We start from the raw sequence: 27,309 nt of genomic DNA, 5'->3' as shown, positions 1-27,309 counted from the left end.
AAGAGAGAAAGATAGATAGTAGGAAGGAAAGGGGTGCCTTTGCTGCGATGCTATAGGTGATAAGGGCCATTTTCGGAAGTTCTTAATCTTGCTGTGAGGTTTTGCTTTTTAATTTCGGTGTGTGAAAGTATTTTCTGTTCCTTTGTCTATCGCTAAGAGATATCGTGTAGTGTACATAGGGATATATAGTTTGTAAGGTTCCGGGAGTCATAGTCATCGGCTTCTGTGAGTATCCTGCTGCAGCAACCGGGTACAAGCGTTAAATGTTTGCTAAGTTAAATGCGCGTTCTCAGGCGTTTTTCTTTCCTTTATACCTCCTCCAAACAACGTGTGAAGCGATCTCAATTATATGCCGATGTACAGAGTAAAAGCAGCTTTTGTCTTTCATGGCGTTTGTGGGTTTTCAAAGGCTCACAATCTGATTTTATTACTCGTTCAATCCTCCTCTTCCTGTTCTGTAAATGTGAGCGAGTGAAATGGATTTAAATTAAAACATAAAATGGCGATTGAGTAATTCAAGCAGACTCATTATTTTCTATTTTTTTACATTTATTTTTAACCGATTGGAGGCAGCTGCGAGGTGTTGTTGTGTCCCATTTTCGTTAAATATTTGTTTGAAATTTTGTGTGGCGTTTTGTGATTTATCGGAGTTTCCTCGATGATTTGCCTCAGACCTCGGTGAGATTCGAACAATCTCGACAACCCTTAACAACCGTACCAGCTTCCATCTGGAATCCGTACTGTTGCATGGTGTTCCATGACCACCGTTTCCACTACTCCGGTAGTTCTTCCTGGTCCCAAATCCTACTAATCAGCCCTAAACAATCCGTATTGTGAGTGGGGTATTTAGGCTTGTAGAATTCTTTTGATGAGTCATCTTGGACGATTGTCCTTTAGACGAGGATTCTTAGGCAAGTCCTCTTCTTAAGATTCTTATTCGGCAACCCCCTTAAGGGCCTATTAAAAGTGATCTACTTTCAACATCCACAGCGTCTTGGATGACAAACGTGTTTGCAAATACAAGCTGCTGATCAGTCTTCGTTGTGTTAAAGGTAATATTTGTGACTTCATCGACCAAACTCACGCCACAATTTATCCCCTTTGAAGGTAATTTGGTGGGTTGACAGTAATTTCGCTTTGTAAACTTCTTTTGGCTCGGCTGATGACAGCATTTTGGTCCGGTTATGGTTATACAGGTTAAACGAGAGACAAATCGTGGGATGGCGGTTCCAAACAAGTTTCTTACGATCATCTGCGCCCACCACAAGCAGCATAGCATGTCATGGTCTTTTCACTTTTAGCGTAAACGCGCGTTGGCGATGTAGCCCCGTCTCGTGATCAAGTGATCAACCGTGGGTAGCACTGACGAGCGAAAACATTGCCTTTTATAGAACTGATTTCCCCTACGAGACCATTGCCATAAACCAAAAGAAGTTTGCAGTGAAGTCACACATGTGCGCAATGAAACCAAGATGATGTCATCGTTGTTATGCAGAACAAATGGACAATACAGACAAAATACTCCAATATTTTAAGCAGAAAATGTCATCATGCATTGCAAAACCTTCCTCTTTAGCCTAAAGATAGGTAGCCCGTCAGATTTCTTGTGCAGAAATAATTTATTCAATCATTTCTTCATTTTTTTCTGGAAGAAGCGACACATCATGCCAATATTGGTATTTTGCTTGCTTCTTCATGTGTTGCTGTTGTTGCTGTTGTTACTGCTGTTACTGCTGTTACTGCTGCCGGAGAAGTGTCCAGGGGGCGCTTACACTTAGTACTCTTCAGCACCCTCACCTTCTCCTTCACCCGAGTCCATACCGACCTCCTCGTAGTCCTTCTCGAGGGCGGCCAAATCTTCACGGGCCTCGGAGAACTCACCTTCCTCCATACCCTCACCGACGTACCAGTGGACGAATGCACGCTTGGCGTACATCAGATCGAACTTGTGATCGAGGCGAGCCCAGGCTTCGGCGATGGCCGTGGTGTTGGACAACATGCACACGGCACGCTGCACCTTGGCCAGATCGCCACCCGGCACAACGGTCGGAGGCTGGTAGTTGATGCCCACCTTGAAACCAGTCGGACACCAGTCCACGAACTGGATCGTGCGCTTCGTCTTGATGGTGGCGATGGCCGCGTTCACGTCCTTCGGCACAACGTCGCCACGGTACAGCATGCAGCACGCCATGTACTTGCCGTGGCGCGGGTCGCACTTGACCATCTGGTTGGCCGGCTCGAAGCATGCGTTGGTGATCTCGGCCACCGACAACTGCTCGTGGTACGCCTTTTCGGCCGAGATGACCGGAGCGTACGTGACCAGCGGGAAGTGGATACGCGGGTACGGCACCAGATTCGTCTGGAACTCGGTCAGATCCACGTTGAGGGCACCGTCGAAACGGAGCGAAGCCGTGATCGACGACACGATCTGGCCGATCAGACGGTTGAGATTCGTGTAGGTCGGGCGCTCGATGTCCAGGTTGCGACGGCAGATGTCGTAGATGGCCTCGTTGTCGACCATGAACGCGCAGTCGGAATGCTCCAGGGTGGTGTGAGTGGTCAGGATGGAGTTGTACGGCTCGACGACGGCCGTCGACACCTGCGGGGCCGGGTAGATGGCGAACTCGAGCTTCGACTTCTTGCCATAGTCCACCGACAGGCGCTCCATCAGAAGCGAGGTGAAACCGGATCCGGTACCGCCGCCGAACGAGTGGAAGATCAGGAAGCCCTGCAGGCCCGTGCACTGATCGGCCAACTTGCGGATACGGTCCAGCACAACGTCTACGATTTCTTTTCCGATGGTGTAGTGACCACGGGCGTAGTTGTTGGCCGCGTCTTCCTTACCGGTGATCAACTGCTCCGGGTGGAACAGCTGACGGTACGTACCGGTGCGCACTTCATCGACGACGGTCGGTTCCAGATCGACGAACACGGCACGGGGCACGTGCTTGCCTGCGCCGGTCTCCGAGAAGAAGGTGTTGAACGAATCGTCACCTCCGCCAATGGTCTTGTCTGAGGGCATCTGACCGTCCGGTTGGATGCCATGCTCCAGACAGTACAGTTCCCAACAGGCGTTTCCGATCTGAACACCGGCCTGTCCGACGTGTACGGAGATACATTCACGCTGTAGGGAAGAAAGAGAGGGAGAGAGACCAAAATGTATTAGTACGCAGACACTCGGAAACAAAAAACTCACTTTCGTGACAATTGATTCATTGTGGTATAATGTTCATCCCTCTCCAACACATGATGGCCATTGAACATGCCAGTATGCCAAATATTCAAAGGACTTGACGCTATAGCCTCGACTGATTAAAGGTTGGAAATGCCAGAATTTGGGCATATGCTCCTTTTGCCCAGTAAGGCGGACTATGGAACCCGTCCCTTTTCTTCCACATGACCTCGATTTTCAATCATTTCCATGCGCAAAGCCATTCCCGTAGTATGCCGTCATCGACTGTTTCTTCCTGCCAGCGTGGTGGCTTCCCTCTTTCCACTCATTCCCAATCCAAGATGGCATCGCAATGCGACAAAAATCGGATGACTCATCAACATCAACGGTAAATCGATACGAACCAACGCCCTTTTCTCTCTACTTACAGAAACGAAAGTTCGGGGTTCTTCCGGAAGTTCCAGTTACCCCCTAAAACACACATAAAGCACATCGCCCGAGGAAACATGGTCGAACAAAACATAATTGATGTTAATGAACTTTTCTGACGGCCGAAAATAGCCGGCAAGCCAGAAAAACACGATGACGTGGAAGCAGCATCGCAAGTTGAGGTTATGCGATGCACACTTTTCCGGTTAGCCACGGAAAGCCAACTCGATCATTGAGAAAATCATACCATTTTATGTTCTGCTATTCAGTGCCCAATCCCCCCAATTTGCAACACTGTTTACTTACCATCTTGAATAAATGCCTTGGTTAATACTTCACACACAAAAAATGGAAAAGATTCACGTTTGTACGGGATTCCGCTTGGCGCAGCTGACTAGGACGCTTTCCAAACAGATTCGGTTTGAATGGAACTGCCGCAGAATTTTCAGTTTTATACAACCGACAGGAACGCGCCGGAAACTGAGACGACGCTCTCTTTTCTAACGGAATTGACTCGCGCTCTCCGGCTATCGGATAGATATAACGCACAGTTGAATACTTATTGCAGGGCAAAACACTGCGCAGAGCCTCCATTTTCGAGATATAATTGTTTTCAAGCGATATAAATTCATTTCTGGTCATTCTGCGATTAAAATCGATGGGGTTGAACGGAATATTGGACATTTGAAGACGAAATTTACACGCATTTAGACATCTGCTCTTCCTGGGCGGTAGCATCCAAGCTCTCTAGGAGAGTTTCGGAATGAAAGAATGGAGAAGGAGAGAGAGTTTGTTAGCACAACGGGCTTTCTCTATTTTCAGCACTCTCGAGAGTTCCATGGAAAAGAGAGAGAGAGAGAGAGTTGCTCTGGTTGACCAGAGTACTTAAGCAGCGTATATAAGTAACAGTTGATGGAATGGCATTTTCATTGGTAATGTAAATTATTATAAATTGGTCTAATGTTGATATAAGCGCAAAGATTAAGCTCTTTTGCATTTTATAGAGAGCATTTGCTTTTTAATTGTTTATACATAAGTATTTATAACTGCAAGTTTGTACAAAATAAAGAAAAAGTTCTGAAAATAGAGAAAGCCCATTGTGCTAACAAACTCTCTCTCTCCTTCTCCATTCTTTCATTCCGAAACTCTCCTAGAGAGCTTGGATGCTACCGCCTAGGAAGAGCAGATGTCTAAATGCGTGTAAATTTCGTCTTCAAATGTCCAATATTCCGTTCAACCATATCGATTTTAATCGCAGAATGACCAGAAATGAATTTATATCGCTTGAAAACAATTATATCTCGAAAATGGAGGCTCTGCGCAGTGTTTTGCCCTGCAATAAGTATTCAACTGTGCGTTATATCTATCCGATAGCCGGAGAGCGCGAGTCAATTCCGTTAGAAAAGAGAGCGTCGTCTCAGTTTCCGGCGCGTTCCTGTCGGTTGTATAAAACTGAAAATTCTGCGGCAGTTCCATTCAAACCGAATCTGTTTGGAAAGCGTCCTAGTCAGCTGCGCCAAGCGGAATCCCGTACAAACGTGAATCTTTTCCATTTTTTGTGTGTGAAGTATTAACCAAGGCATTTATTCAAGATGGTAAGTAAACAGTGTTGCAAATTGGGGGGATTGGGCACTGAATAGCAGAACATAAAATGGTATGATTTTCTCAATGATCGAGTTGGCTTTCCGTGGCTAACCGGAAAAGTGTGCATCGCATAACCTCAACTTGCGATGCTGCTTCCACGTCATCGTGTTTTTCTGGCTTGCCGGCTATTTTCGGCCGTCAGAAAAGTTCGTTAACATCAATTATGTTTTGTTCGACCATGTTCCCTCGGGCGATGTGCTTTATGTGTGTTTTAGGGGGTAACTGGAACTTCCGGAAGAACCCCGAACTTTCGTTTCTGTAAGTAGAGAGAAAAGGGCGTTGGTTCGTATCGATTTACCGTTGATGTTGATGAGTCATCCGATTTTTGTCGCATTGCGATGCCATCTTGGATTGGGAATGAGTGGAAAGAGGGAAGCCACCACGCTGGCAGGAAGAAGCAGTCGATGACGGCATACTACGGGAATGGCTTTGCGCGTGGAAATGATTGAAAATCGAGGTCATGTGGAAGAAAAGGGACGGGTACCATAGTCCGCCTTACTGGGCAAAAGGAGCATATGCCCAAATTCTGGCATTTCCAACCTTTAATCAGTCGAGGCTATAGCGTCAAGTCCTTTGAATATTTGGCATACTGGCATGTTCAATGGCCATCATGTGTTGGAGAGGGATGAACATTATACCACAATGAATCAATTGTCACGAAAGTGAGTTTTTTGTTTCCGAGTGTCTGCGTACTAATACATTTTGGTCTCTCTCCCTCTCTTTCTTCCCTACAGCGTGAATGTATCTCCGTACACGTCGGACAGGCCGGTGTTCAGATCGGAAACGCCTGTTGGGAACTGTACTGTCTGGAGCATGGCATCCAACCGGACGGTCAGATGCCCTCAGACAAGACCATTGGCGGAGGTGACGATTCGTTCAACACCTTCTTCTCGGAGACCGGCGCAGGCAAGCACGTGCCCCGTGCCGTGTTCGTCGATCTGGAACCGACCGTCGTCGATGAAGTGCGCACCGGTACGTACCGTCAGCTGTTCCACCCGGAGCAGTTGATCACCGGTAAGGAAGACGCGGCCAACAACTACGCCCGTGGTCACTACACCATCGGAAAAGAAATCGTAGACGTTGTGCTGGACCGTATCCGCAAGTTGGCCGATCAGTGCACGGGCCTGCAGGGCTTCCTGATCTTCCACTCGTTCGGCGGCGGTACCGGATCCGGTTTCACCTCGCTTCTGATGGAGCGCCTGTCGGTGGACTATGGCAAGAAGTCGAAGCTCGAGTTCGCCATCTACCCGGCCCCGCAGGTGTCGACGGCCGTCGTCGAGCCGTACAACTCCATCCTGACCACTCACACCACCCTGGAGCATTCCGACTGCGCGTTCATGGTCGACAACGAGGCCATCTACGACATCTGCCGTCGCAACCTGGACATCGAGCGCCCGACCTACACGAATCTCAACCGTCTGATCGGCCAGATCGTGTCGTCGATCACGGCTTCGCTCCGTTTCGACGGTGCCCTCAACGTGGATCTGACCGAGTTCCAGACGAATCTGGTGCCGTACCCGCGTATCCACTTCCCGCTGGTCACGTACGCTCCGGTCATCTCGGCCGAAAAGGCGTACCACGAGCAGTTGTCGGTGGCCGAGATCACCAACGCATGCTTCGAGCCGGCCAACCAGATGGTCAAGTGCGACCCGCGCCACGGCAAGTACATGGCGTGCTGCATGCTGTACCGTGGCGACGTTGTGCCGAAGGACGTGAACGCGGCCATCGCCACCATCAAGACGAAGCGCACGATCCAGTTCGTGGACTGGTGTCCGACTGGTTTCAAGGTGGGCATCAACTACCAGCCTCCGACCGTTGTGCCGGGTGGCGATCTGGCCAAGGTGCAGCGTGCCGTGTGCATGTTGTCCAACACCACGGCCATCGCCGAAGCCTGGGCTCGCCTCGATCACAAGTTCGATCTGATGTACGCCAAGCGTGCATTCGTCCACTGGTACGTCGGTGAGGGTATGGAGGAAGGTGAGTTCTCCGAGGCCCGTGAAGATTTGGCCGCCCTCGAGAAGGACTACGAGGAGGTCGGTATGGACTCGGGTGAAGGAGAAGGTGAGGGTGCTGAAGAGTACTAAGTGTAAGCGCCCCCTGGACACTTCTCCGGCAGCAGTAACAGCAGTAACAGCAATAACAGCAACACATGAAGAAGCAAGCAAAATATCAATATTGGCATGATGTGTCGCTTCTTCCAAAAAAAAAATGAAGAAATGATTGAATAAATTATTTCTGTACAAGAAATTCATGTTCTTTTCCATTTGGGGACGGTGGTTTATACTGTCTAATGGATTCAATGTGGGGAAGGTCGGTAGTTCAAATTCAATGTTGGACTGGACATGCATTGAAATCATATCTGCTTGCGTTACGAAAAACTAGCTTGTAGTAGCTTCCATTCCAAGACTGATATAATATAGGCAAGGGTTGTTGAAGCTACCACTCGCCCACACGCGGTTTCTTTGCGACCCTCTTTTGGTAATAGCTTTGTGACGATCGATTCAAAGAGAGCACTGCCATAAAAGGGCACGCTTTTATTCCGCACTTTTCTGCCTCTATTTTATGGCACGCAAAATTATTTCTCTTCCGAGGACAGACCGAGACCTAAAAGCAGAACAATCGTTATGCGATTCTCTGCAAATGAAACTCGTGTCTCTTCGTTCTGGCAAATAGTTAACTGTTTTGAGTTAACAGAGCTAACTGTATTACGATATAGTTTTACCATTCCATGTAGTATTGTGGGGGCGACCCGGGGGTATGGGCAACATCGGTGCCGGTCTTCAAACGGCAGGACTGGGGTTCAAATACCATCCGTACTATCCAACCGAACCGGACATCCTGACGGTGGCAAAGACCGACAGGATACGATGGCTGGGGCATGTCATGATGATGCCGGACTCATGTCCCGCTAAGAAGGTATTAGTCAGCGATCCTCAGTTCGGCAGGTGAAGGGAGACCTGTCGGAGATCGGGTGCTTAAATGGTTAAGAAGCTGCAGCCAGGGATCGAGTTTCCTGGAGATCTATTGTTGACCGGACCATGTCACGACGACGTGCAAAAAAGCAGGCCAACATGATGATGAAGATGACTATCCAACTACGTGGTATCGGCAAGTCTAGTAAGCCATTCAATGAAGAAGAATTATGTTTTGATAGAAATGTTTGAAAATGAAAGAACAAGAATTTTTGTTATCGATTTCGTCGTTCCTTTATTTAGTTGCGCCATGGCTTCCAAAAAAGCTTTCGTGAAAGTTCCATCGAAGCACCCTGTGTTGCTGCATGGGCACCAAATCAAACAAAAATAGAAAAAAAAATACCATTTCTACCCAAAATAACCAATTTTTTCTCATTTTTCATCCAAAATGATTATATTGGAGCGTGAATAATTATCTAATTCTGCACAAATGTAAGTTAATCCACTACAACTTTTACTTTCGTTTGACAGCTGATTGTGGGGAAAATGACAAGCCGCGCGAGGTAGAAAGTTTTGATCGGATTGCAGTGGGCAATGGAATTTCGCGGTGTTGTCGTGGGAGATAGATAAATACTAGTCTAATTATTCTCAAATAACGATGACATTGTGACGTGTACAGAATAGTGCGTGCGACCTTGCCAGCCTGTCTTGTAAACAAAGCACACGGCGGCCCATTATTGATCGGGAGAAGTGCACGCTCTCTCGTATGAGGCGGAGTCGTCGCCTCAGATGAAGCAATTCGCCAGCAACTCAAACCTGTCGTCGTCCTCGTCATCCTTGCCGTACACCAGTTTGGGGTCGGGGAAGACCACTTCCAAGCAGTCGTCCTCCGGCTCGACCATCATCGACACCGGGATGTATTTGCGGGATTGGCGGAAAGCGCTCCGTTCGCCACCTTCGTACCGGATAGGCAATAGGACCATTCGGTTGCAGGTGCACTTTACCTGGGTGCTGGCGATACTGTGTGCGTTCCTGCTCCTTGTGCTGTACATCTCCTCGAGTCCTTCGTCGTCGTTGATCAGCGATGCACCGTCGTCGAACAGCTTTCTGCGAAATTCGGTCATTGTGTACAATCACACCTACCCACTGACCAGTCCGATCATTAGCAGTGGCATCTACTCGTTTCGGATAGGGATCATTGCGGATCTCGATACCAACTCGGCGGTCAAGAAGAACCAGTGGGGCAGCTACTATCTGAAGGGCTATCTGAGCTTCATTCCCTCGAAACGATCGATAACGGTGTCCTGGGACGATGGCGAACCAAAGGCGTTACAGTCTGGCTTCTCACTGAAGGGCCGAGGGATGGAACTCTCCGAATTGGTGGTGTTCAATGGTAAGCTGCTAACGTTTGACGATCGTACCGGACTGGTGTACGAGATTGAGGGCGAAAAGGTGCTGCCCTGGGTCCTGCTAATTGACGGTGATGGCCGCACGACGAAAGGCTTCAAATCAGAGTGGGCCACCGTGAAGGATCAGGTGCTGTACGTTGGATCGATGGGCAAAGAGTGGACGACATCGGCAGGGGATTTCGAAACGAACGATCCCATGTACGTGAAGGCGGTCACGATACACGGCGAGGTAAGACGAAAGAGTCTAATCATGTCGTTGTGAGAAATAGCGGGGTCCAATGGTGGAACTGTTTCATTGCAGGTGTATCACTTAAACTGGATCAACAACTACAAAGCCATCCGGAAAGCGATCGGCATCGAGTGGCCCGGATACATGATTCACGAGTCTGGCGCTTGGTCGGAGGTCCATCGGAGATGGTTCTTCTTGCCCCGGCGCTGTTCCCGCGAGCGGTACAACGAAACGCGGGACGAACATATGGGCTGCAACTTTCTCATATCGAGTGACGAAACGTTCCAAGGAGTTCGCGCAATCGAACTCAAGCGGAACGATGTGCCATCGACGCACGGATACTCGAGCTTCAAGTTCCTGCCCACGAGCAACGATGAAATAATCGTTGCTCTGTCCACGGAAGAGCTGAACGGGAAAACGTCCAGCTTCATTAGTGCGTTTACCATCGAGGGCGAACCGCTGATGGTGGAAACACGCATCCACACCGAATACAAGTACGAGGGGCTAGAGTTTATCTAGGATTTTAAGTTTTTAGCTGCATTATTGTACATAGCCAACTCACTGTCTGTATTCCTCACTGTCCCCGTTAGCAGCTAGTTAGACAATGACGGCGCACGTTAATCCGCAACCGCGATAACGCTTCTAGAGTTAGGTGGCCTTCTCTGTAGGTGGTATAAGAGAAGCGTAAAATGCCAAACTTTATCACCACACTTTTTATTTGCTCCGTTCCATAATGTGCCACACACTCGGCACGGTTTGGACACAGTTATTGATGGTTTCCGATGCGACGCCGTGGGCAGAAGAAACCTTCCGTTGTGATATAGTATTCCTGTGTGTGTAGGTTCTTTGTACAGCTGAAATATTATTATTTTTAAATAAATGCAACGCATGTCGCTCTGAAGCAATAGCCAGCGTGTGAGATAATGTGGTCTTATCTAACGCATTTTGGGTCTTTTCGGAAGGATTAGGCGTGTGTAGGAGAGCAAGAAAAAGAGAGAGAGAGAGAGAGAGAGAGAGAGAGAGTGCACTAGTGTGTGCGTGTGCGTATACGATAATCAAAACAGAGAGCAACAAATACCGGCACAACCAGACAGGAGAGTGCACTCCAGAAGAGAGAAATAAGGATGGTTGCCGTTAGCTCGCTCGGATGACATTTCACGGCACGCGATATATCCTTTGGGCCGAGTCCCCCGCGAAGAGATTAGGGCACGTTGTGTTGTGTTGGCAACCGAACCACTTCAGGATGGAGCTGCAATGCGACGAATCCTGAACACTTTCACCGTCGAGCCATCCGTGTGCGGATAGAAATTACGTTGCTAAAGTGTTCCGTTTCACGACCGGTACGCAAAGTTTGTCCGAAATAGTGTAGGAATTTCGTTTGCAATAGTGTTCAAACCAGTCAGTCCCACGGTTGCCTTGACCTTATCCGCACGTCGCACAGTAATCATAGATCGAAGTATTCGAGCGTTGTAAAGTGTTAGTGTGGCTCGGTGACGTGTGGTGAAGGTGTACAAGTGTGGATCCCACATGTTATTCACACAGTGCCTACAAGGTGTTACTTTTGTTGTCGTCGGTATTCGCCCTGAGGGCCGTCCCAGAAATTTGGGAACCTTTACTGAAGCGTTTGTAATGAAAAAATAGGATTGTTTGCAGAATATGTGAAGGGCTTTGTGTTGTGCGGACTGCTGTTCTGTGATGTGGATGGACCATCCTTAACAACCGGAGATTGCTTAGATTGGTTCGTTTTGTGGTTCCGTGGAGTACACCACATCTAGTCGACGGAAGCATGAACATGGACAAACCAACAAAGCTATTATTAAACTACGGGCTTCATCTTGTATGCATTTGTCGTATGCATTGAATATTCGATCCGAAAATCGATCCCCAGACAACTAAACTGTTGGCGGATTTGTGGTGCTAGTCCACCCCATATGTGTACTTTGAAGAATGTCCTTCTTTCAATTTGTTGTTGTTGTTGCACGGTGGTTCAGTTCATTCCGGTCCCTGTTTCCGTTAGCTTCTATGAATGGAATCAAACGACAGATTGCAAGAAGACCGACCATTTTTTAACGTCCCTTTTGACTATTTGGACGTGTTAAACTCGTCATAGAGCTGCTTTTTTTTGTTGAATTCTTTTTACTAGGCGCGTTTTTCTCCATTACTCACTCGCACGAGGGCACTTTGCAGATTTGCGTGCCAAGCGATAGTATATTGCGCGTTCCTAGATCTTTGGGGAATTCGAATCGATGGAATAAAAATCAATTTTTTCCCTTTGAACGTGTATTACAAGGATCTACTGCTGTAAAGAGCACTTTCGCGAAATGTGCTCATTGAACACGAATGCTTTGCTGTACTTCTTGACGCAGTTCCTTTGTGATGTGATGCGGCTTATGAAGAATAGGATATTTAGCCACCCTTAACAAACGTTACACGTAAGATCGAGAAATTTGAAATTGTTTAATAATTCTTTCAGCCGTTAATTACAGCGGAAGGCGTTTTGTTATGAAACAATTTTCACTATCGATAAAGTGTTGCGGCCAGTTGAAAGGGAACTGTACCAACAACACCTGGCAAACGAAGAATTAGACCGCAGTTGGTTTAAATTGCGTTAAACCGACCAACGTGCAGCGATTGATGGAATATACGACACACCGGCAAGGCAAGTCAACGGTTACAACTTTCACGCCATCATGTGTACGACTTCCTCTACTATGCGAGAAGAAACGATGGATGATCTCAAAGATTGGGAGTACGTAAAGCAGGGCATCATCATGTGGCTTAACAACATGCCTAAAGCGGCCGAGGATAGCTTTAAGGATCGGCCGTCCAGTGTGCACATTGTCGCAGGGCACACATTCATCTCGTTTATGGTAAGTAAATAGTGTATTTGAAATTGCTAAGGGTAAAAGAGCAAGAGCATATGTATCACCATCATTAAGTGAGAAGAATGCGCGCTTTGGCTTTTTTCTGCAACAGTCGACTATCGGAGAAACAGAACGGCACAACAATACAAAAAGCGGGTGCGGCCCCCCAGGCAGTGGGGAAGCAGCTGTGCCTGATGCTAATGATAAGAAAGACGTTGTCAGAAACAAGCATTCAGAACATTAAGTGGAAATTGCTTTAACACAAAAGGAACGTGCTATCATCGCGCTAGCTAGATGCAAATTGCTTGAGAATAGAGCTTTGGTTGCTATGATTATAGCGACGTAGCACATTTTAAAAGCCCAGCATCCAACCAACCCACGCTTATTTTCAAAATGGAGAAACCGACTGGGCGTCTCCATTCCTCACACACGTGTACGCTGGTGGATTTGGTTGCCAGTTTCTCGTGTACCATTTTCTTGAGTATGGGAACCGGTGAGCAACAATAAACCATCTGGATGGAATGGCATATTGTGGGCTCTGACACATGCTGCAGCGATAGTGGTGTCACTTGATAAATTGCTACAACATCAAGGGCACACTCTGAGTTGTTTTAGAACATTCGTCGCACACACACGCAGACACACACACACACCTCTAGGTGGATAAGACGAAAGCGACCCAATTGCTTATGCTGTTTGTGATTGAGAATTGGATTTGGTACGGGAAGAGCACTCTAATGAATGCCCGATTCCGTCTGACAAAGATTAATTGTGTCCCATCACTGACGAAAAGTTCGCGCCAACACGTGTGCTTGCAGGGTTGCAGGGAACTATAGATTGAAATTTTATTGCATGACAATTTTCGCTGGTATGGTTTGATCTACTGCTTTATCGTATTGTTGATTTGAATCGCTCTCTACAGCACTAAGCGAGGGAGAGTTCTTGGGCGACGAGTCCAAGGCCAAGGACGGCGCCGAACCCAGGGACGACGAATCGCTGTGGCCTGGAGACGTCCAACAAGGAACCGTTTCAGATGGTCCAACTCTTGCTGGCGCTCTTCTAGCTCCTTCGCAATTACTTGCACATCTTCCAGTTCATCGCGCTCTTCCGATTCGTCGGAGTTTGAATCTTCTTCGTCGGCTTCCTCCTCATCTTGTTCCTCCTGCTCTTGTTCCGGAGCCGCTGGTTCCTCTGGTGCTTGGCCCTCGCTTGGTTCTGATGGTTCCTCAACTGCATCCACAGCGCTATCCGGTTGGATAGGAGCTTCCGGTTGTTCCTGAACGTCCAGATCGGCTGGCACTTCCAGATCCGCTGACACTTCCGGGGCACTATCGACCTCCGCACCCACCGCCAGACCGGCCAGGAGAACGAGAGCAAAGGCAAAAATCTTCATGATGCTAGACCAGTAGATACTACTATCAAGAACTGTCCTATCGGTAAAAGACGGGCAGCTTTTTATAGGCCAAAGTCGTGTTGTTTGAAAGGTGGAATCAATCACTCCACTTGAAACCCGTCAGATACACAAAACAACGAGGATCGTTTACCTTTCTTCTTACTGTAGATAAAACTACGATTGTCGGCAGAGTTGACGTCTTGTAATGTTGAAGCACTTTAGCTGGTAAACCCCATTCGTCATTCATTTCATTATCATATTCTAAACACCACGAAGCGTGTCACGTTTTAAATGTGTTTTTGAAATTGGACAATGAATTGTAGATTGATTGGGCACGCATGCATTATTGAATCCAATTTTATTTTTCCTTCTCTATTTGGGTTTACTGCTGCCGTATGGGAGATACGCAATTTCATGCAAAATTAAGCACATGTTTCACGGGTGAAACATCAAATTCTTCCTCATTCACACCACGGGCTGTTAGTGTTGCTCTTTTTCTCCCTTTTCGCTGCAGAATGCCGTCATTTCGTGGGAAACGGAAAAGATGAACGACGCCCAAACACGCCTCCGCGAGCTCGAGAAACAGTGTGCCGGTGACGTCGGATGGCTGAAATCGGTTCGATCGAAACTGTTTGGGTCTAGCGAGCCACGAAAATCGCTTACCGAAACGCTGGAAGAGCAGATTATACTGGCCGACAGCCAGCTCTGTCTAGCAATACTCGTGTCCTTGGGTCAAGATATTGGTGGATTCGTGAAAGGCGGATGGCTGCTACGGAAGGCTTGGAAGGTGTATCAGCACACTTATCAACAGATTTATCAGCTGTACTCCGATGCGATAGAAGGCCATGGGGAAATGTCCATTCCGCAGGCTCCGCTACGGCATCAGATGCAGAGCAGGGATTCGGGTGGTTCGGGCATGAGAATATCGGTCGATCTGGGAACTCCTTCCTCAACGGATTGGACCGTACCGAACTCTACGCTTCAGTCTCCGGATGATTGCAAGTGGTAGGTCGAAAATCAATCGTTACTGTTTTGTTAGGGAACTCAAGGGTGAGTGATTTATATTGATCCTACCCTCCACAGGACATCACATTTGGAGGCTTTGCGTAAATCGAAAACTACAACCTTTGAACCATCGGAGCATTTCAACGAACTGACCTCGAGTGAATCCGACCCAAGCGGAAGCAGTGGTAGTGTGAAGAAAAGCTACACAACTGACTTTGTTGGGATTGCTAGTCCTTCGGGAGCAGGATCAAGTACTGAATCGCTGGACCCTAATGGACCGATGGAACAAATGGAGCGCCGCTGTGCCCCTCGAGATGGTTTAATGTTGGACCTGAGCCAGGGAACGGAGCGACGAGTAAACCTTATGCCTAATGGAATACCTCCAAGAGCGACTACAAGCTGGCGAGCATCGTTAACAACAGCACCTTGTGAACCAGGTCCAAACGAAAGGTAGTATACCTTCTGCTGCTGTACCGAAGGTATCGCCTTATGATTCACCCATTCCCTCCGATTTTTTTTCAGAGCCATTCATCCAGAAGACATCCATCGGCTAATGGGCGCAATAAGCTTCGGATACGGTGTGTTTCAGCTCAGCATATCGTTGCTACCGCCAAGTTTGCTCAAGCTGATCAGCTTTCTTGGGTTCGAAGGTGATCGTGCAATGGGAATAGCGTGTTTGAGCTTTTCCCGCCAAAGCAACGATATGAGGGCACCGCTGGCAACACTTGCGCTCCTCTGGTACTACACTATCGTGACGCCATTTTTTGCGCTGGACGGATCAAATCTGAGCATCGAAATAAGTGCAGCCCAGGAGCTAATCGATGAAGCAAACGATCAGTTTTCCAAGTCTTCACTGTTTCTGTTCTTTCGGGGTCGTGTCGAGCGGTTGAAGTCCAACATTGAGGATGCGATACGTGCCTACGAGTTGGCATACCGTTCGTCTGCTCAGCGAGAGATAAAACTTCTTTGTCTTCACGAAATCGGTTGGTGTCGGTTGATACAGCTAGACTTTGGAACAGCGATGAAGAATTTTAAGGAACTGAAGTGAGTCCCCTTCTGGAAGTGGAACACCACAGATAGGATTATCGTTTTTCTTTTCTAACAGGATGTGCAGCCAGTTTTCCAAGAGCTTTTACTCGTATCTGACAGCAATATGTGAAGGATCGTTCGGGCAATATGCCAACCTTGTCAAGTGGCGTGCTGAAATACTGGAACTAGTTAACCGGTCCCCACAGAAGGTAAGCGGTCTATGACTGGTTGATTTTTGACTATTAACTATCAAAGTGATATGTCCCCATAGGATTCACAGATCGAGCGGTACATATTCCGTCGCAGCTTAAAGTTGCCACGAGCAGAAAATGGAGCGGAACAACCAAAGTATCGCAGTTCCCTCTACTGGAAGTTTCTGGTGTTTGAGATGCTCTTTCTCTGGAACACGCTTAGCAGCTGCAACGTGGAGCAGCTAGAAAGCATGGTTGCCGACTGTTCCCAGCCGACGGACGCATTCAGTGAACCGATGGTAGGAATCTCTCGGTTAATTTTAGGTGCCTGTCTGACCTGTCTGGCCCGGTTCGATGAGGCGATCGTTGCCTTCCGGGAGTGTATCGCGATGCGGGAAAGGTTCGAACATCAGGAGCAACAGGATACACACATTTCGGCCTTTGCGCATTACGAGCTGGCCGTGCTTTTGCTTCGCCAGCAACAGCATGCTACTACAGCCGAAGCTCACCGGCTGCTTACGCACGCGCAGCAACATTTTAAGAATTACGACTTTGATAATCGCGTCAGCGTGCGTATTCACACGCTTCTAAAGCGGTTGGAATAAGGCGAGTGCAGTTGTTTTTTTGTTTTTAAAATGTTAGACAATGTTTTTTAAAGGTGCCTTATTTATTGATACACACATAAAGTAAATGTTTAGCTTCCGATAGTGAAGGATATGTTTTAGGGAAGAGGGGGCATAATTGTAAAGGGTTAGTAGCTTTTTGACTGAGTAATACGCATAGGGCGCGTTAGTTACTTATCATGTACACTTGCTGGTCAAGGAAATCGTATCGTAAAAAGGTAATTGGGTAGTAGCGGTAGATAGTCCTTGCCTTCTAGCGATCAGTGCTGAGAGCTAAACTAGAAGCAATGTTGTGTTTTTTTATATTACCAACTGCTTATCCCCCTTATAACAGCAGCAACAAAGGTTCAACAATCGCCAACGGAGATGAGAAAGCGTCAAACCGGAAACAATAACTTTTATACAATACATACACACGTTTCAAACGAATTTGTCCAACTGTTAATGGGTAGAATAAATAATCTAAATAAAAAAATGGTACATAATATTTTAAAAAAGAGTTTGGCGTGTCAGTTTAAGAATTTATTTCAAGATAGTAGAATACAACAATCGGTTCGGTGATTTCTCTGTTCTTGTTGTAATATTATATCTTTGTCTGTCTTTTACTTTATGCGTGCAGATGATACAAACTTTCCTTCAGGTCAGGATAGTGAAAGGAACAACATGTTATCTCTATTTCGTTCGTTCCATCGACTTAAATAATGAGAGCCAAACCAGCTGAAAAGCTTCACGAAGTACTGCGGGCAAACTATTTAACAGAAGAAAAAAAATCGCTCCCCTTTTTTAATGGCGGTTATGAATGTGTTAGACGACCCCATTTAATCACAATGCAGTTTGCTTTTATTAGACTATTTAATATTTCATATTACAAGAAACACGGACAGAAACCCCGTTTCTTCTTCTTCTTTTCCTCCTTACGGTGACAAGCGTATTTAAGGTTTTTTTCTTCCTAATTAATCTCGTGACTGTTTGCTGATGTCCCTTTGAACGTGACGGAAAACGTTTTTGACTAGAATTCTTAACATTGCTCCTCTTTTGCTCCATCAGAACCCTCGTCCTTTAGAAAACTCTGATCCCGGCTAGCGGATTCAATAGCGCGTGGCTGCCGAAGGAGGCTACCCTTTTCTTCTGTGTGTGAGTGTGTGTAGTTTTGGAAAGGTCGAGGGTGCGCTTTATATCGTGTTGGTTTGTAGGTAGGTAGCGTTTAGTTCCATTGTTTGTTTGATAAAACAATACGCTGGAAAGCAATTCCGTAGTTGAATAATATTGTAATGTATCGTTAAAAATATCTCTTATCCACCTACATCTCTGATTTTGGTCGTCATAAAGTCTTACGGTTTATCATTTTGTTGGTTTTTAAACGTTCCTGGCCTGATGATGGTCCGGTTTTCCCTAAACCGGAAACATCACCCGCCTAGAAGTCGTGATAAAATGCGTTGCGAGTTTAGTTTGTTATTGGTTAAGAGAGATTGTATGTTATGTGGCTTAAAATTGGATGATAAAAGGATGGTATGGATAGTTCCGGGTTGGATTAATTTTCTTATGACCCAAAAAAAGAGGTTCTAAATGAACATAGTTCAAAATGCGTGATGTAAGTCCATCTATTCCAGATAGAGGAAATGTAATTTTTTTCTCGTTTCCGAATCCCTCGGCAATGCTAGGGCCCATTTGCGCAGCCCCGAGAGGACCACCGAGCTGACCACCAGCAGTGCACCCAACACCGAGTAAAGGCTGGGCGTTTCCTTGAAAAACATTATTTGCCAGATGAAGGCAAACACGATATCGGCCGAACGGGCAATCGCTACCGGACCCGCCTGTTCGTACTGCAGTGCAAGCGTCAGCAGTATCTGGCCACCGAAGCTGAACAGGGCTAGTGCTATAACGAGAAGCCGATCCGTCCCGCACAGTGGCCAGCACAGTGCACCGATGTAGTAGCACACTATAAGCGTGTAAAGCAAGGCAAAGGCGCCAAAGTTGGACATGATAACGGAAAAGTGGAGACCTTTCAGGGCACGCAGCAACACGTACGCGTTCGCACCGAACAGCGTGGACGAGAGGGCCGCCACCGGGCCCCAAATGTCGTAGCCATTTTCCATAATCTGCTCGTCCACTATCGATACCTGATTGTCCCCGAACAGGAACGGTGGTTTGGTGATAAGCACCACACCGATGAGCGTCAGGATGATGGTGATGACGTTGAACATGCCGCATGCCTCGCGAAGAAACAGTCGTGCAAAAATGGCTACAAACACGGGCGTGGAGAAGATTATGACCGACGCATCCGCCAGTGGCATGTGGCGGAAAGCGTAGAAGCTGAGCATGAGTCCCGTTGTGCCCACGAAGCATCGGAGCACCAGTATGATGCGCTTTCCTTCCGGGAAAAACGTCTCCTCGCGGTATATTGCAATCGGTATCGATGGAAGCAGTACTCCGATAAATCTGCAAAAGAGGAATGGGACGAATTTAGATATAGACAATTATTGTTAAGGTACCCGGAACTCCCGGAACGTACCTGAACGTAGCCAACTCAATAGGATTTACATCAACAAGTCCTTTCACAATGACCGAGCAAAGGGAAAAGAAAAATGAAGAAACCGTCGCAAGGATGATCCCTAGGTAAGGACATGAGCATTGCAGCCAGGACAGGGACCGATGGCGTGTGGTGCCTTGCAACACCCCATCCACCAGCTGCTGCAGTTCGAGATGTTCGGGCATTTTGTGGCTAGAGTACAGTTGAGGCCGCGTCGTGTTTTTCGATCCCGCCCAACACACCCCGTCGTTCTAAGCGTTCTAACACTTGCTACTTGCGATTAGCTAAAACCTTCCTCGGCGTGGCACTATAAAAAGAACAGTTTTTTTTTTATTGGTCCAAGGTTTATTAGTGGGAGTGTAAACGAAGGCAAAACAAAAAAGCAATGGCACGATAAACAAACCTTCCTTTCGGTCGCATATTTTTCTGCCACGACGGTGCTGGCACAGGACGGAACCGAGTAGTGGAGGAATTTGTCGCACCATTAAACCATGTCCTCTATTCGGCAAGCACTGTCTGGGCACGGGTCACACTGACGCAGCACATGTTCTCGTTGTATTTATTATTAAACGCGCTTTCTACTCGCTTTTCGCTCGAACGAAAGGTAAGCTGGAAAAGTGTTGCTGCTCGTAGACGAAATCCTGCTGTTTTTTTTTGTATCGAGGCATTTAAGGATTCCGGAATCGATTACAGTTGCACGGAACGTACGGTATGGTCATAATCCTTTTTCACACCACTACAAACGCACGCGTGTTTGACGTTTTGGAACTACAACAAACCGTTGCAGGCAAACGAACGTTTTCAAATCGACTGAATTATACTCTATTCATCAAGGAAAATGGAAACATTAGATTATAATGCATAGATCGTTCCATTCAACCGGACTAAAGCATAATTTTAGTTGAATAAAAGCTAAAGGATATTTAAAAACTTCCGGCAGGATCTTTGAAGGATTCGAAGTTCGAAAAGGAGTCAAATTTGCGGCACAACTTCGGGTCCAGTTCGGTAGTTCGATTTGACAGCTGCAGCAGTTTGTTTACCGTGCCAAAACAAATCAACCGACAACATCACAACAAACGGTCTGGTTCAGTTCTGTTCGTTTGCAGCAAAAAAAATGTGTCCAGTTTAGCTATATCTAGTGTATTAAGTGAAGAAACTAGCTTTCGTACATAAAGGTAAGTTTATTATACGTGTATACAAAAGTAACGATGTACAAAAATACTTGTAATTACGTGCCACTCTGTCACTGCTGCTCTGCGTGTGTTTGCTGTCCCGATGCGGACAGCATGTTTGCTGAAGCGATAGATTTTTTTTTGGTTGATTTGTTTGTTCTTGAGAGTATAAAATACTTCCACAAGGTGCTAAATCCGCTTTCCCCCCGCCTCAGTTCCTTATATTGTATCTAAGGAACAATACCATCCAGCTTACAAGCACCGGCTGCAAGCCCGAGCATCCCATTTTACTATGTCGGTAAAGATAATCTCTCTGGGGCACCCTAGAGATGGGTAATATCAGCCCAAGTCCGCTATTACGTTGTCCAGATCCGTTTGCAATGTACAGCACTCCTCGCGCACCTTGCTGATCTCGTCCTTAATACGGTCGACGTTCGCCTGCAGCAAATAATTGCCCTTCTTTAGCGACGCCAGCCGTGCCTCGTGCCGTTTGACTCTGGGCTCAAGATTAATCTTCTTCTTGTCATCGGGAGCATCCTATAGGTTGGGGCGAGAAAAATAAGGAACAAGCGAATAAAAAAAATGACCTTCATTAGCCGTCGTTCTTACTTACTTCTGCTTCATTTTCACTCTCATTTTCACTTTCTGATTCCGATTCTTCCGATTCACTCTCCTCCTCCTCCTCTTCCTCCTGTTCGTCTTCCGGTTCCTCGGGCGGTGGTTCCTTGGCCTCCGCGCTTTCATCATCATCATCATCCAGCTTCATCATGGCGGCCATCTTTTCCACCTCCTTTTGGAGCTTCTTATACTTTTTCCTCTCAGCCCTGCGAGTAAGCGATTGGGAAATGTTAATAACAGTCATAGGAAAATCTCTGCTTGGATGGAAACTTACTTGAGGGCATACTGGTTGGTTTTCATGGCGTATTTCAGTGCCTGGCGTTCCGCATGTTTCTCCTCCTGCTTCTCCTTCAGCCTCGTCAACCGAGCCTGTAGCATGTTAACCTCACGATTCAACCGTTTCGCCAACTTTTCGGCCTTCTTTTCTTCGTCTTCCTCTTCCTCCTCCTCTTCCTCTTCCTCGGGCTGCAGCTCAGGTGAGCATTCCTTCTGGGCCGACTCCGTGGCTCTACGATCGTCCGTAATGCCCTGCGCAAGCGATGAGTAGAATAAAAGTTAATTTACTTGCAAACACGTTGCTTCTACTAATCTAACCGACTAATCGCTCCAATGCAAATCAGCTATACAATGACAAGCAGCTGGAGGTAAGTTAGTAATACGTGAAGCTGCTTTAGGTAAAGCGACATCGATCTCTAACCTAAAAGATCGATCTACAACGCCGAATAACGATTACATTACCTGATGCTCGTTCAAGTAGTAGTCATCGTCCGTTAAGCACTGCGTTTAAAACGAAAGCAACATATAACTTGAGATTAGCATCGAGTCAAGCCATAGCCATTTCAAATGCGCAGATCGCTTCTGTTAGCCGAATGTCCAATAGAGATCCGGTAGTTAGTGACATTTGTTTCGCAATCCCAAAATGGTACCCCTTTTTTCGCAACCCCCTGTCCGATCACAGGAAATCAACCAATGATCATCGAGATTTGTGTGTGTGTGTGCGTGAGCTTCCCAACAAACTGCTACCATAACCCTTTTACCTGGAGTTTCCGCTCGAGTTCGGCAATCTTTCGCTTCTGTTCCTCCACCTGCTTGTACGCCGTGTCTAGCTCCTTGGCAACCGTTTGATATTTATCTTCCAGCTGCTTCGATTGCTTCTGTGCCTCCAACGCTTCGTCCTTTAGCGATTTTATTAGATCGGACTGTGGTCCAGTGACGGTCGTTCTTTCCTCTCCACTCAGCGGGTTCCACCGTTCGCGGGACAGCTCCGCTTCGAGGTTCTGTACCCTTGCCTGAAGCCGCTTGTTCTCGCGCTCCAATGCCTCGTTGTTGCGGAGCTCGTGGGCAAGCATCTGCTTGGTGCTTTGCAGATCATCCCGCACCTTGTCAATATCGTCCAGCTCGTCTAGTTCTTCCTCTTCCGCCGGTGGCGCTTCCATGTTAGCACGCGATTCCGATTTCGCCAGCTGCTCCTCGAGCGTCATCTGACGGCGGAACTTACGCAAACCTTCCAGGATCGGTTTGCTGCGATCGTTACATTTGGTCGGCTTCAGCTGGACACCACCCTGAATTTGCTTCAGCAGCTGATTGTGTGCCGTGGCTTTCTCCGTTTCGAAGATGAACTGATCCTTTACCTTCGTGATAGATTTGGAGTTTATGATCGGATGGGATCTGTTGGAGAGAAGTAGGAAACAATGTAAACTAATAGGCTCTATCGAGGATGGGAAGGATCGGGAAAAGGGGATCTAACTAGGAGGAAGAAGTTGTTGATCACACCAATCACATAGAAAGCAACGCAACGTAACAACGGACGAGCAACACAGAGATGTGGCTTGTATCCACAGGTGGGAAGTCAGAAGAAATTCGGTTTTGCATTCGTTCGTTGACTTGGTGGGCGCAGTCGCTAGTACCTGTCATTACACTCAACGTGTTTCAGTTTCCTGCCCTTCTCAACCTCCTTCATCATGTCCGACCAGTCCGGACGCCGACGTGGACGACGTCTGCAAGAATGGAAGATTTATAGAAAAAGGTAACAGTTTGATTAGTCGCTGTTAGTCGAGGTGGTCACGATGACGATACACGAGAACAAACACACCAAAACGATTGATTAGTGACGGGTGAGTTTTAGTATGCGCGCGTGTATGGCTGACATAGTTCAGTCGGGTGGGTCCTACATTGGGGGACAAAACATCTACTTGCATTAATGGTAAAACAGCAAGATATGCAAAGTATGGGAGGTTTTTTGTGTGTTTGTAATTGTTTCTGCTTTAACCTACGATCGGGACGATACTTACTTAAGCTTGTCGATCACTTCCTTCTGTTTGTCGGATATTTCCTTCTTTTCAAAGTCCGGCGGAGGCTTCAAGCTTGGCGGCGGTGGAGGTGGTGGCGGTATATTCGACTTTGGCATTGGTGGTGGTGGAGGAACTGGCGGGATGGGTGGAGAAAATCGAGGGTTACATTTGCTTTCCTTATGTTTTTTGCTCGCCGCGAAGGAAGGGAATTTGCTCAGTGACTCATTCGCTAAGTTCCCAAACCTGTCGTCTGTGTCGCGTTTGCGATAAGCGTAGTGTCAACAGAAAGACACACCTCAACAAGTGGTGCGTTTCTGGTTTTTTAGACCAAGGTCATTCGTTTACCAATTCGGAGTCCCCCCCCCCTCCCTTCCCCTGCAATCCTCCCCATTACTTACTTCTTTTACTGCTTTCCGATTTTAGCATCGAAGGTTTATGTGGATAGGCTTCTTCCTTCTTCGGTATGTCCTCCAGCAAAGGTTTCTCGACCTTCTTCAGCTGTACCTCCGGTAGCTTTTCCTTCACACGTGGTGCTTTCAGATTGGACGGTACCTTGCGCAACTGGACGCGGAAATTCTTGGCCGGTTCGGGCGACACGGAACGTTCCTTTGGTGGCGTATCCTGTGGCGGTCGTACCACCTTCTTCAGCGGTGGCCTAATGAATGGTTTCGGCTCCGGCGAAGATGACTTCTCCGACATCGATTTCGAGGACGATTTGCTTTCGGTGTCGGACTTTTCGGGGCTTTTCGTTGGCGTGACTTTGCGCAGTTGCACTGTGGGCAGCTTTGGCGATGTGTCAGCATCTTGGCGCTTTATTGGTTCGGGCTTTTTTAACACCGGCTTCGCGGGTGGCTCTTCTTCAGATTCGGTTTCCGTTTCGTACTCGGTGCTACCCTCTTCCTCCTCCTCTTCTTCCTCTTCCTCTTCTACTTCCTCTTCTTCTTCTTCTTCATCGTCAGACTCCTCGGGAGTTGGTTCCCTGGCAGTAGGTTTTGGCTTCGGTTTAGCCACCTCCCGATGGACGGTCATGACGGGTGTTGTGTTTTTAAGCCCCACCGCCGGTTCGGGCTTGGTCAGCGGAGGATTAACCGGCTTTTTCTGCGCAACTACAACCGGAACTTTAATTTCCTTTGATTGTAACTTGGCCGTAGTGGTTGCTTTCGCAGCCGTATCACCATTTTCCTTGCCCGGTGAGTTTTGGGCGGCAGCTTTCTTGACACTGGTGGTGGTGGTGGTGGTGGACGCCGGCGTCGTAGACTTTGTGCTGACGGTTGAAGAAGCTTCGGATGCGTTTGTTTTGGTAGATGGTGAAGATTCTTTTGTGTCTGTGGCAGGCGTGACGCTCGCCTTGCGAGTCCATGCAGGTGGTACGGTTTTATTTACCGTCTCTAGACGATCCTTTAGCCAAGGAGGACGACTGTTCACTGGCATTTTGCACTAAGGGAGTGGAACCGAATGGTCGGCGGTTGCCACGCAAAAATGAGTCAAGACTTGTCGGGGATCAGGATCGCACTGTACGGCAATTGCTTCACTAAAAGTTCTGATTCACAAAAGTTTTTGATGCGACAAATCTGTTTCGGTAGCGTCACAATCCCAAAACGTTTCACAGGACACAGGTTTTATGTTGATTCTTCATATTTAAAAATAATCACATTAATTTAAAAACAACTACCATGAATATGTGTGCATGCGGGGTAAAAATAAGTATGATTCATCGTACGATGGCAAATGGCATTAAAACATAACATAATAACCGATAAAAGATCTTGCTTTGTAGAGTGAAATTCTTTTCTTCTTTCTGAGAGTGTGCTATCATCCGACAAGAAACGTAATTCGAATGCCACAATGTGGCTGAGAAAAACACACCAAATCATGGGGGAGGTAGAGATTTGCAATTAAAATTTTCTCTGATCATCCGGTATCGCTGGTCGCTGTCGTACTGATGACGTCTGCGGCAACAGTTTGTCACACATCTATTTTACGGGGACAGCGCTTGTGGGTGGCACACCAAACGAGAGGGTGTTGTTGGCCGACAGAGACGAAATGTTGATATAAATAAAGGTGTACAACATTTTGCCTAAAAATAAAATACCGTCTGTTGGGGCGGTTTTTTTTTTTGTTGGCGGAGGAGATAGGGATGAGAAAAAATTCGCAACGCTTTGGTTCTTATCGAGGAAAGTCATCGTGTGTCGTGTGTGTTAACTGCAGGTGATCAAAGATGAGATCAACTTTAACGCCTTGCTTTCAATAAGCTGACTTTCGAATGGTAAGAGCTGTTTTGCTGTTTGTTTTTAATTTCCCTAAACAAATTGCTATTGCACATGTTCCACGTGAATGAATGCGCAAAGTGCACAAACATCCATTTTTTTTTCGAGCTATACTCGCTTAAAGAACCTTTAGCCTAATTTCTAATCCATTCAACACGTGTGACGAAAACAACGATTTAAACTGATTTACTCAGACAAAACTCTTCCGAAGCAAACTCCGACGTCGGTGATCATCTCAACAAAGATACGACAATTTTGCGTAGGATGATCTTATTAGACAACTATGGACAAAAGCCACTCCTTTTCGCGTGAGGGTGGAACAATTATTCAAAATCAAGCAAGCATTTTGCGCTTTAATAGAGCTAAGGTTATCGGGTTAGCATTATAATCCCCTGTCCGTCCATGACATTGGATGATTATTGATGCGAATCGGTACCCTTGGAGATGATCCCTGGCTTGGGGGTTTGGCGTATCTTAATCGGGCGATGAATATCATATACGAGTGATTAACTATTTTTACGAGGTTTTTAGGATGCCTGCCGTACACTTTTCTAGACAAAGTGGCGTAAATTAAGCTCGTGCGGACGTGTAATAATGCGTAACACATGCGGTGAAGGTTTATTTTTTAAAGTTGGCCTAAGAATAACTTCTCTTCAAACAGTGATCGCCGAAGAATATATGCCACGAAATACAAACACACACACACACACACACACACACACACACACACATACAACCCCGCACGTGCTTTACAAATGGAGGCGTATGGTCTTTCACCGGTTTTGTCAACAATCCGTAAAATCCGTATGAAGGCGAAGGCGACCGCAGAGGACGAGTGTGCGTGTGCATCGTGACACGATCGACTGGATCGAGCGAAACGCTGCTGTGTGTACAGTGTAGTTTAATTTAGAAGTGTAAACTCAAAAACCACCCAGTCGATCGGGTGGGCAACCGAATCGTTACTGTTTTGTTGGATGAAGATGTTAAACAAAAAGGTCAAGACGACAGTTTTATTGGAGGCCACCGATCCAACAAAGCTAGAACAGCACGTTTGAAGGGTGGTGTCCGTGTCCGTGCGCCTGTTTGAAGGCCGAGCTTTAATACCGTACTGGCAGGAGACAGACAGTTTGAGGAGACAGACCCAAGGATTAAATAATTTTAATAGAGAATAAGTTGTGAAGCTCATTCGAGAATTAAATCCATACTTGTTCCATGATCCGTCAGGCGACGGACATGATCGTGTAGCATCCGTAGTGGATTTGGCAATAAATTTCCCGAATGACGTCACTTGCAATGGTAGACGATCATCAGTATTGGAGGCTGTTTTGTGCGTGTGCTGTGTGCATATGTGTGTGTGTATGATTGTAAGAAGGGAATGATGCGTAGGTTTGTGAATATTAGAGGTTTTTCATCAGGTTTCCTTCACGAGATATGATCGTGATCTGAGTTCAATAGAATTCACCGCAACTTCCTGAAGCGTCGGTTAGCAATAGATCATGCGAGCGAAGTCGCGCGAAAAAAAAAAACCGAA

At 46.9% G+C, this 27,309-nt stretch overlaps 8 protein-coding genes and 1 long non-coding RNA gene across 10 annotated transcripts in view; 4 read left to right on the top strand and 5 right to left on the bottom strand.

The window, feature by feature from the left end:
* Nucleotides 1–27,309, top strand: part of LOC126557011 (uncharacterized) — an 83,541-nt gene that overhangs the window by 18,675 nt on the left and 37,557 nt on the right. The gene's annotated exons all lie outside the window — the stretch shown is intronic.
* On the bottom strand, nt 1,768–4,068 carry LOC126557990 (tubulin alpha-1 chain-like). The gene is made up of 2 exons (XM_050213918.1): nt 3,908–4,068; nt 1,768–3,124 (listed from the first exon to the last, which is right to left on the bottom strand). The coding sequence occupies exons 1-2, from the start codon at nt 3,908–3,910 to the stop codon at nt 1,775–1,777; spliced, it is 1,353 nt and encodes a 450-aa protein (XP_050069875.1). The 5' UTR covers nt 3,911–4,068; the 3' UTR covers nt 1,768–1,774.
* LOC126557991 (tubulin alpha-1 chain-like) lies at nt 5,036–7,336 on the top strand. Its single transcript, XM_050213919.1, has 2 exons — nt 5,036–5,196; nt 5,980–7,336. The coding sequence occupies exons 1-2, from the start codon at nt 5,194–5,196 to the stop codon at nt 7,327–7,329; spliced, it is 1,353 nt and encodes a 450-aa protein (XP_050069876.1). The 5' UTR covers nt 5,036–5,193; the 3' UTR covers nt 7,330–7,336.
* Nucleotides 8,890–10,365, top strand: LOC126558081 (apyrase). The gene is made up of 2 exons (XM_050214025.1): nt 8,890–9,795; nt 9,868–10,365. The coding sequence occupies exons 1-2, from the start codon at nt 8,947–8,949 to the stop codon at nt 10,312–10,314; spliced, it is 1,296 nt and encodes a 431-aa protein (XP_050069982.1). The 5' UTR covers nt 8,890–8,946; the 3' UTR covers nt 10,315–10,365.
* On the top strand, nt 12,486–16,882 carry LOC126557209 (tetratricopeptide repeat protein 39C-like). Its single transcript, XM_050212897.1, has 6 exons — nt 12,486–12,665; nt 14,567–15,057; nt 15,136–15,507; nt 15,580–16,101; nt 16,163–16,295; nt 16,358–16,882. Exons 1-6 carry the CDS (start codon nt 12,486–12,488, stop codon nt 16,880–16,882), a joined length of 2,223 nt encoding a protein of 740 aa, XP_050068854.1.
* On the bottom strand, nt 13,480–14,112 carry LOC126559294 (glutamic acid-rich protein-like). Its single transcript, XM_050215426.1, has one exon. It carries the CDS (start codon nt 14,050–14,052, stop codon nt 13,576–13,578), a length of 477 nt encoding a protein of 158 aa, XP_050071383.1. The 5' UTR covers nt 14,053–14,112; the 3' UTR covers nt 13,480–13,575.
* On the bottom strand, nt 18,502–19,662 carry LOC126558466 (solute carrier family 35 member G1). The gene is made up of 2 exons (XM_050214488.1): nt 19,413–19,662; nt 18,502–19,339 (listed from the first exon to the last, which is right to left on the bottom strand). The coding sequence occupies exons 1-2, from the start codon at nt 19,613–19,615 to the stop codon at nt 18,502–18,504; spliced, it is 1,041 nt and encodes a 346-aa protein (XP_050070445.1). The 5' UTR covers nt 19,616–19,662.
* The window catches only part of LOC126559895 (uncharacterized), a 258,820-nt gene continuing 251,168 nt past the window's right edge, over nt 19,658–27,309 (bottom strand). The window contains exons 2-3 of the long non-coding RNA XR_007607049.1: nt 19,834–19,962; nt 19,658–19,737 (exon numbers count right to left, since the gene is read on the bottom strand). This is a non-coding gene — a long non-coding RNA (uncharacterized LOC126559895). The remainder of the gene's footprint in view (nt 19,738–19,833; nt 19,963–27,309) is intronic.
* LOC126557068 (glutamic acid-rich protein) lies at nt 20,940–24,950 on the bottom strand. Of its 2 annotated transcripts, XM_050212715.1 has the most exons (8): nt 23,910–24,950; nt 23,512–23,644; nt 23,128–23,217; nt 22,258–22,888; nt 21,959–21,997; nt 21,495–21,748; nt 21,216–21,426; nt 20,940–21,139 (listed from the first exon to the last, which is right to left on the bottom strand). In XM_050212715.1, exons 1-8 carry the CDS (start codon nt 24,940–24,942, stop codon nt 20,942–20,944), a joined length of 2,589 nt encoding a protein of 862 aa, XP_050068672.1. In that variant the 5' UTR covers nt 24,943–24,950; the 3' UTR covers nt 20,940–20,941. The 2 variants fall into 2 exon arrangements, with proteins under 2 accessions (XP_050068672.1, XP_050068673.1); XM_050212716.1 differs by lacking the exon at nt 21,959–21,997.

The sequence above is a fragment of the Anopheles maculipalpis genome, chromosome 2RL, assembly GCF_943734695.1.
Source record: "Anopheles maculipalpis chromosome 2RL, idAnoMacuDA_375_x, whole genome shotgun sequence".
Classification (NCBI taxonomy): domain Eukaryota; kingdom Metazoa; phylum Arthropoda; class Insecta; order Diptera; family Culicidae; genus Anopheles; species Anopheles maculipalpis.
This window is presented reverse-complemented; position numbering and strand designations above follow the sequence as displayed.

What these genes read in the sequence shown, in the direction of transcription:
- LOC126558081 (XM_050214025.1), top strand. Translation starts at nt 8,947, where the DNA reads ATGAAGCAATTCGCCAGCAACTCAAACCTGTCGTCGTCCTCGTCATCC. An exon ending in CGGTCACGATACACGGCGAG is followed by an intron (nt 9,796 to 9,867) that starts GTAAGACGAAAG and finishes GTTTCATTGCAG; the next exon opens with GTGTATCACTTAAACTGGAT.
- LOC126557068 (XM_050212715.1), bottom strand. Translation starts at nt 24,942, where the DNA reads ATGCCAGTGAACAGTCGTCCTCCTTGGCTAAAGGATCGTCTAGAGACG. An exon ending in AACTCGAGCGGAAACTCCAG is followed by an intron (nt 21,998 to 22,257) that starts GTAAAAGGGTTA and finishes TTTTAAACGCAG; the next exon opens with TGCTTAACGGACGATGACTA. An exon ending in ACCAACCAGTATGCCCTCAA is followed by an intron (nt 21,427 to 21,494) that starts GTAAGTTTCCAT and finishes GCTTACTCGCAG; the next exon opens with GGCTGAGAGGAAAAAGTATA.
- LOC126557209 (XM_050212897.1), top strand. Translation starts at nt 12,486, where the DNA reads ATGTGTACGACTTCCTCTACTATGCGAGAAGAAACGATGGATGATCTC. An exon ending in ACACATTCATCTCGTTTATG is followed by an intron (nt 12,666 to 14,566) that starts GTAAGTAAATAG and finishes TTTTCGCTGCAG; the next exon opens with AATGCCGTCATTTCGTGGGA. An exon ending in AAGAATTTTAAGGAACTGAA is followed by an intron (nt 16,102 to 16,162) that starts GTGAGTCCCCTT and finishes CTTTTCTAACAG; the next exon opens with GATGTGCAGCCAGTTTTCCA.
- LOC126559294 (XM_050215426.1), bottom strand. Translation starts at nt 14,052, where the DNA reads ATGAAGATTTTTGCCTTTGCTCTCGTTCTCCTGGCCGGTCTGGCGGTG.
- LOC126558466 (XM_050214488.1), bottom strand. Translation starts at nt 19,615, where the DNA reads ATGCCCGAACATCTCGAACTGCAGCAGCTGGTGGATGGGGTGTTGCAA. An exon ending in ATTGAGTTGGCTACGTTCAG is followed by an intron (nt 19,340 to 19,412) that starts GTACGTTCCGGG and finishes CCTCTTTTGCAG; the next exon opens with ATTTATCGGAGTACTGCTTC.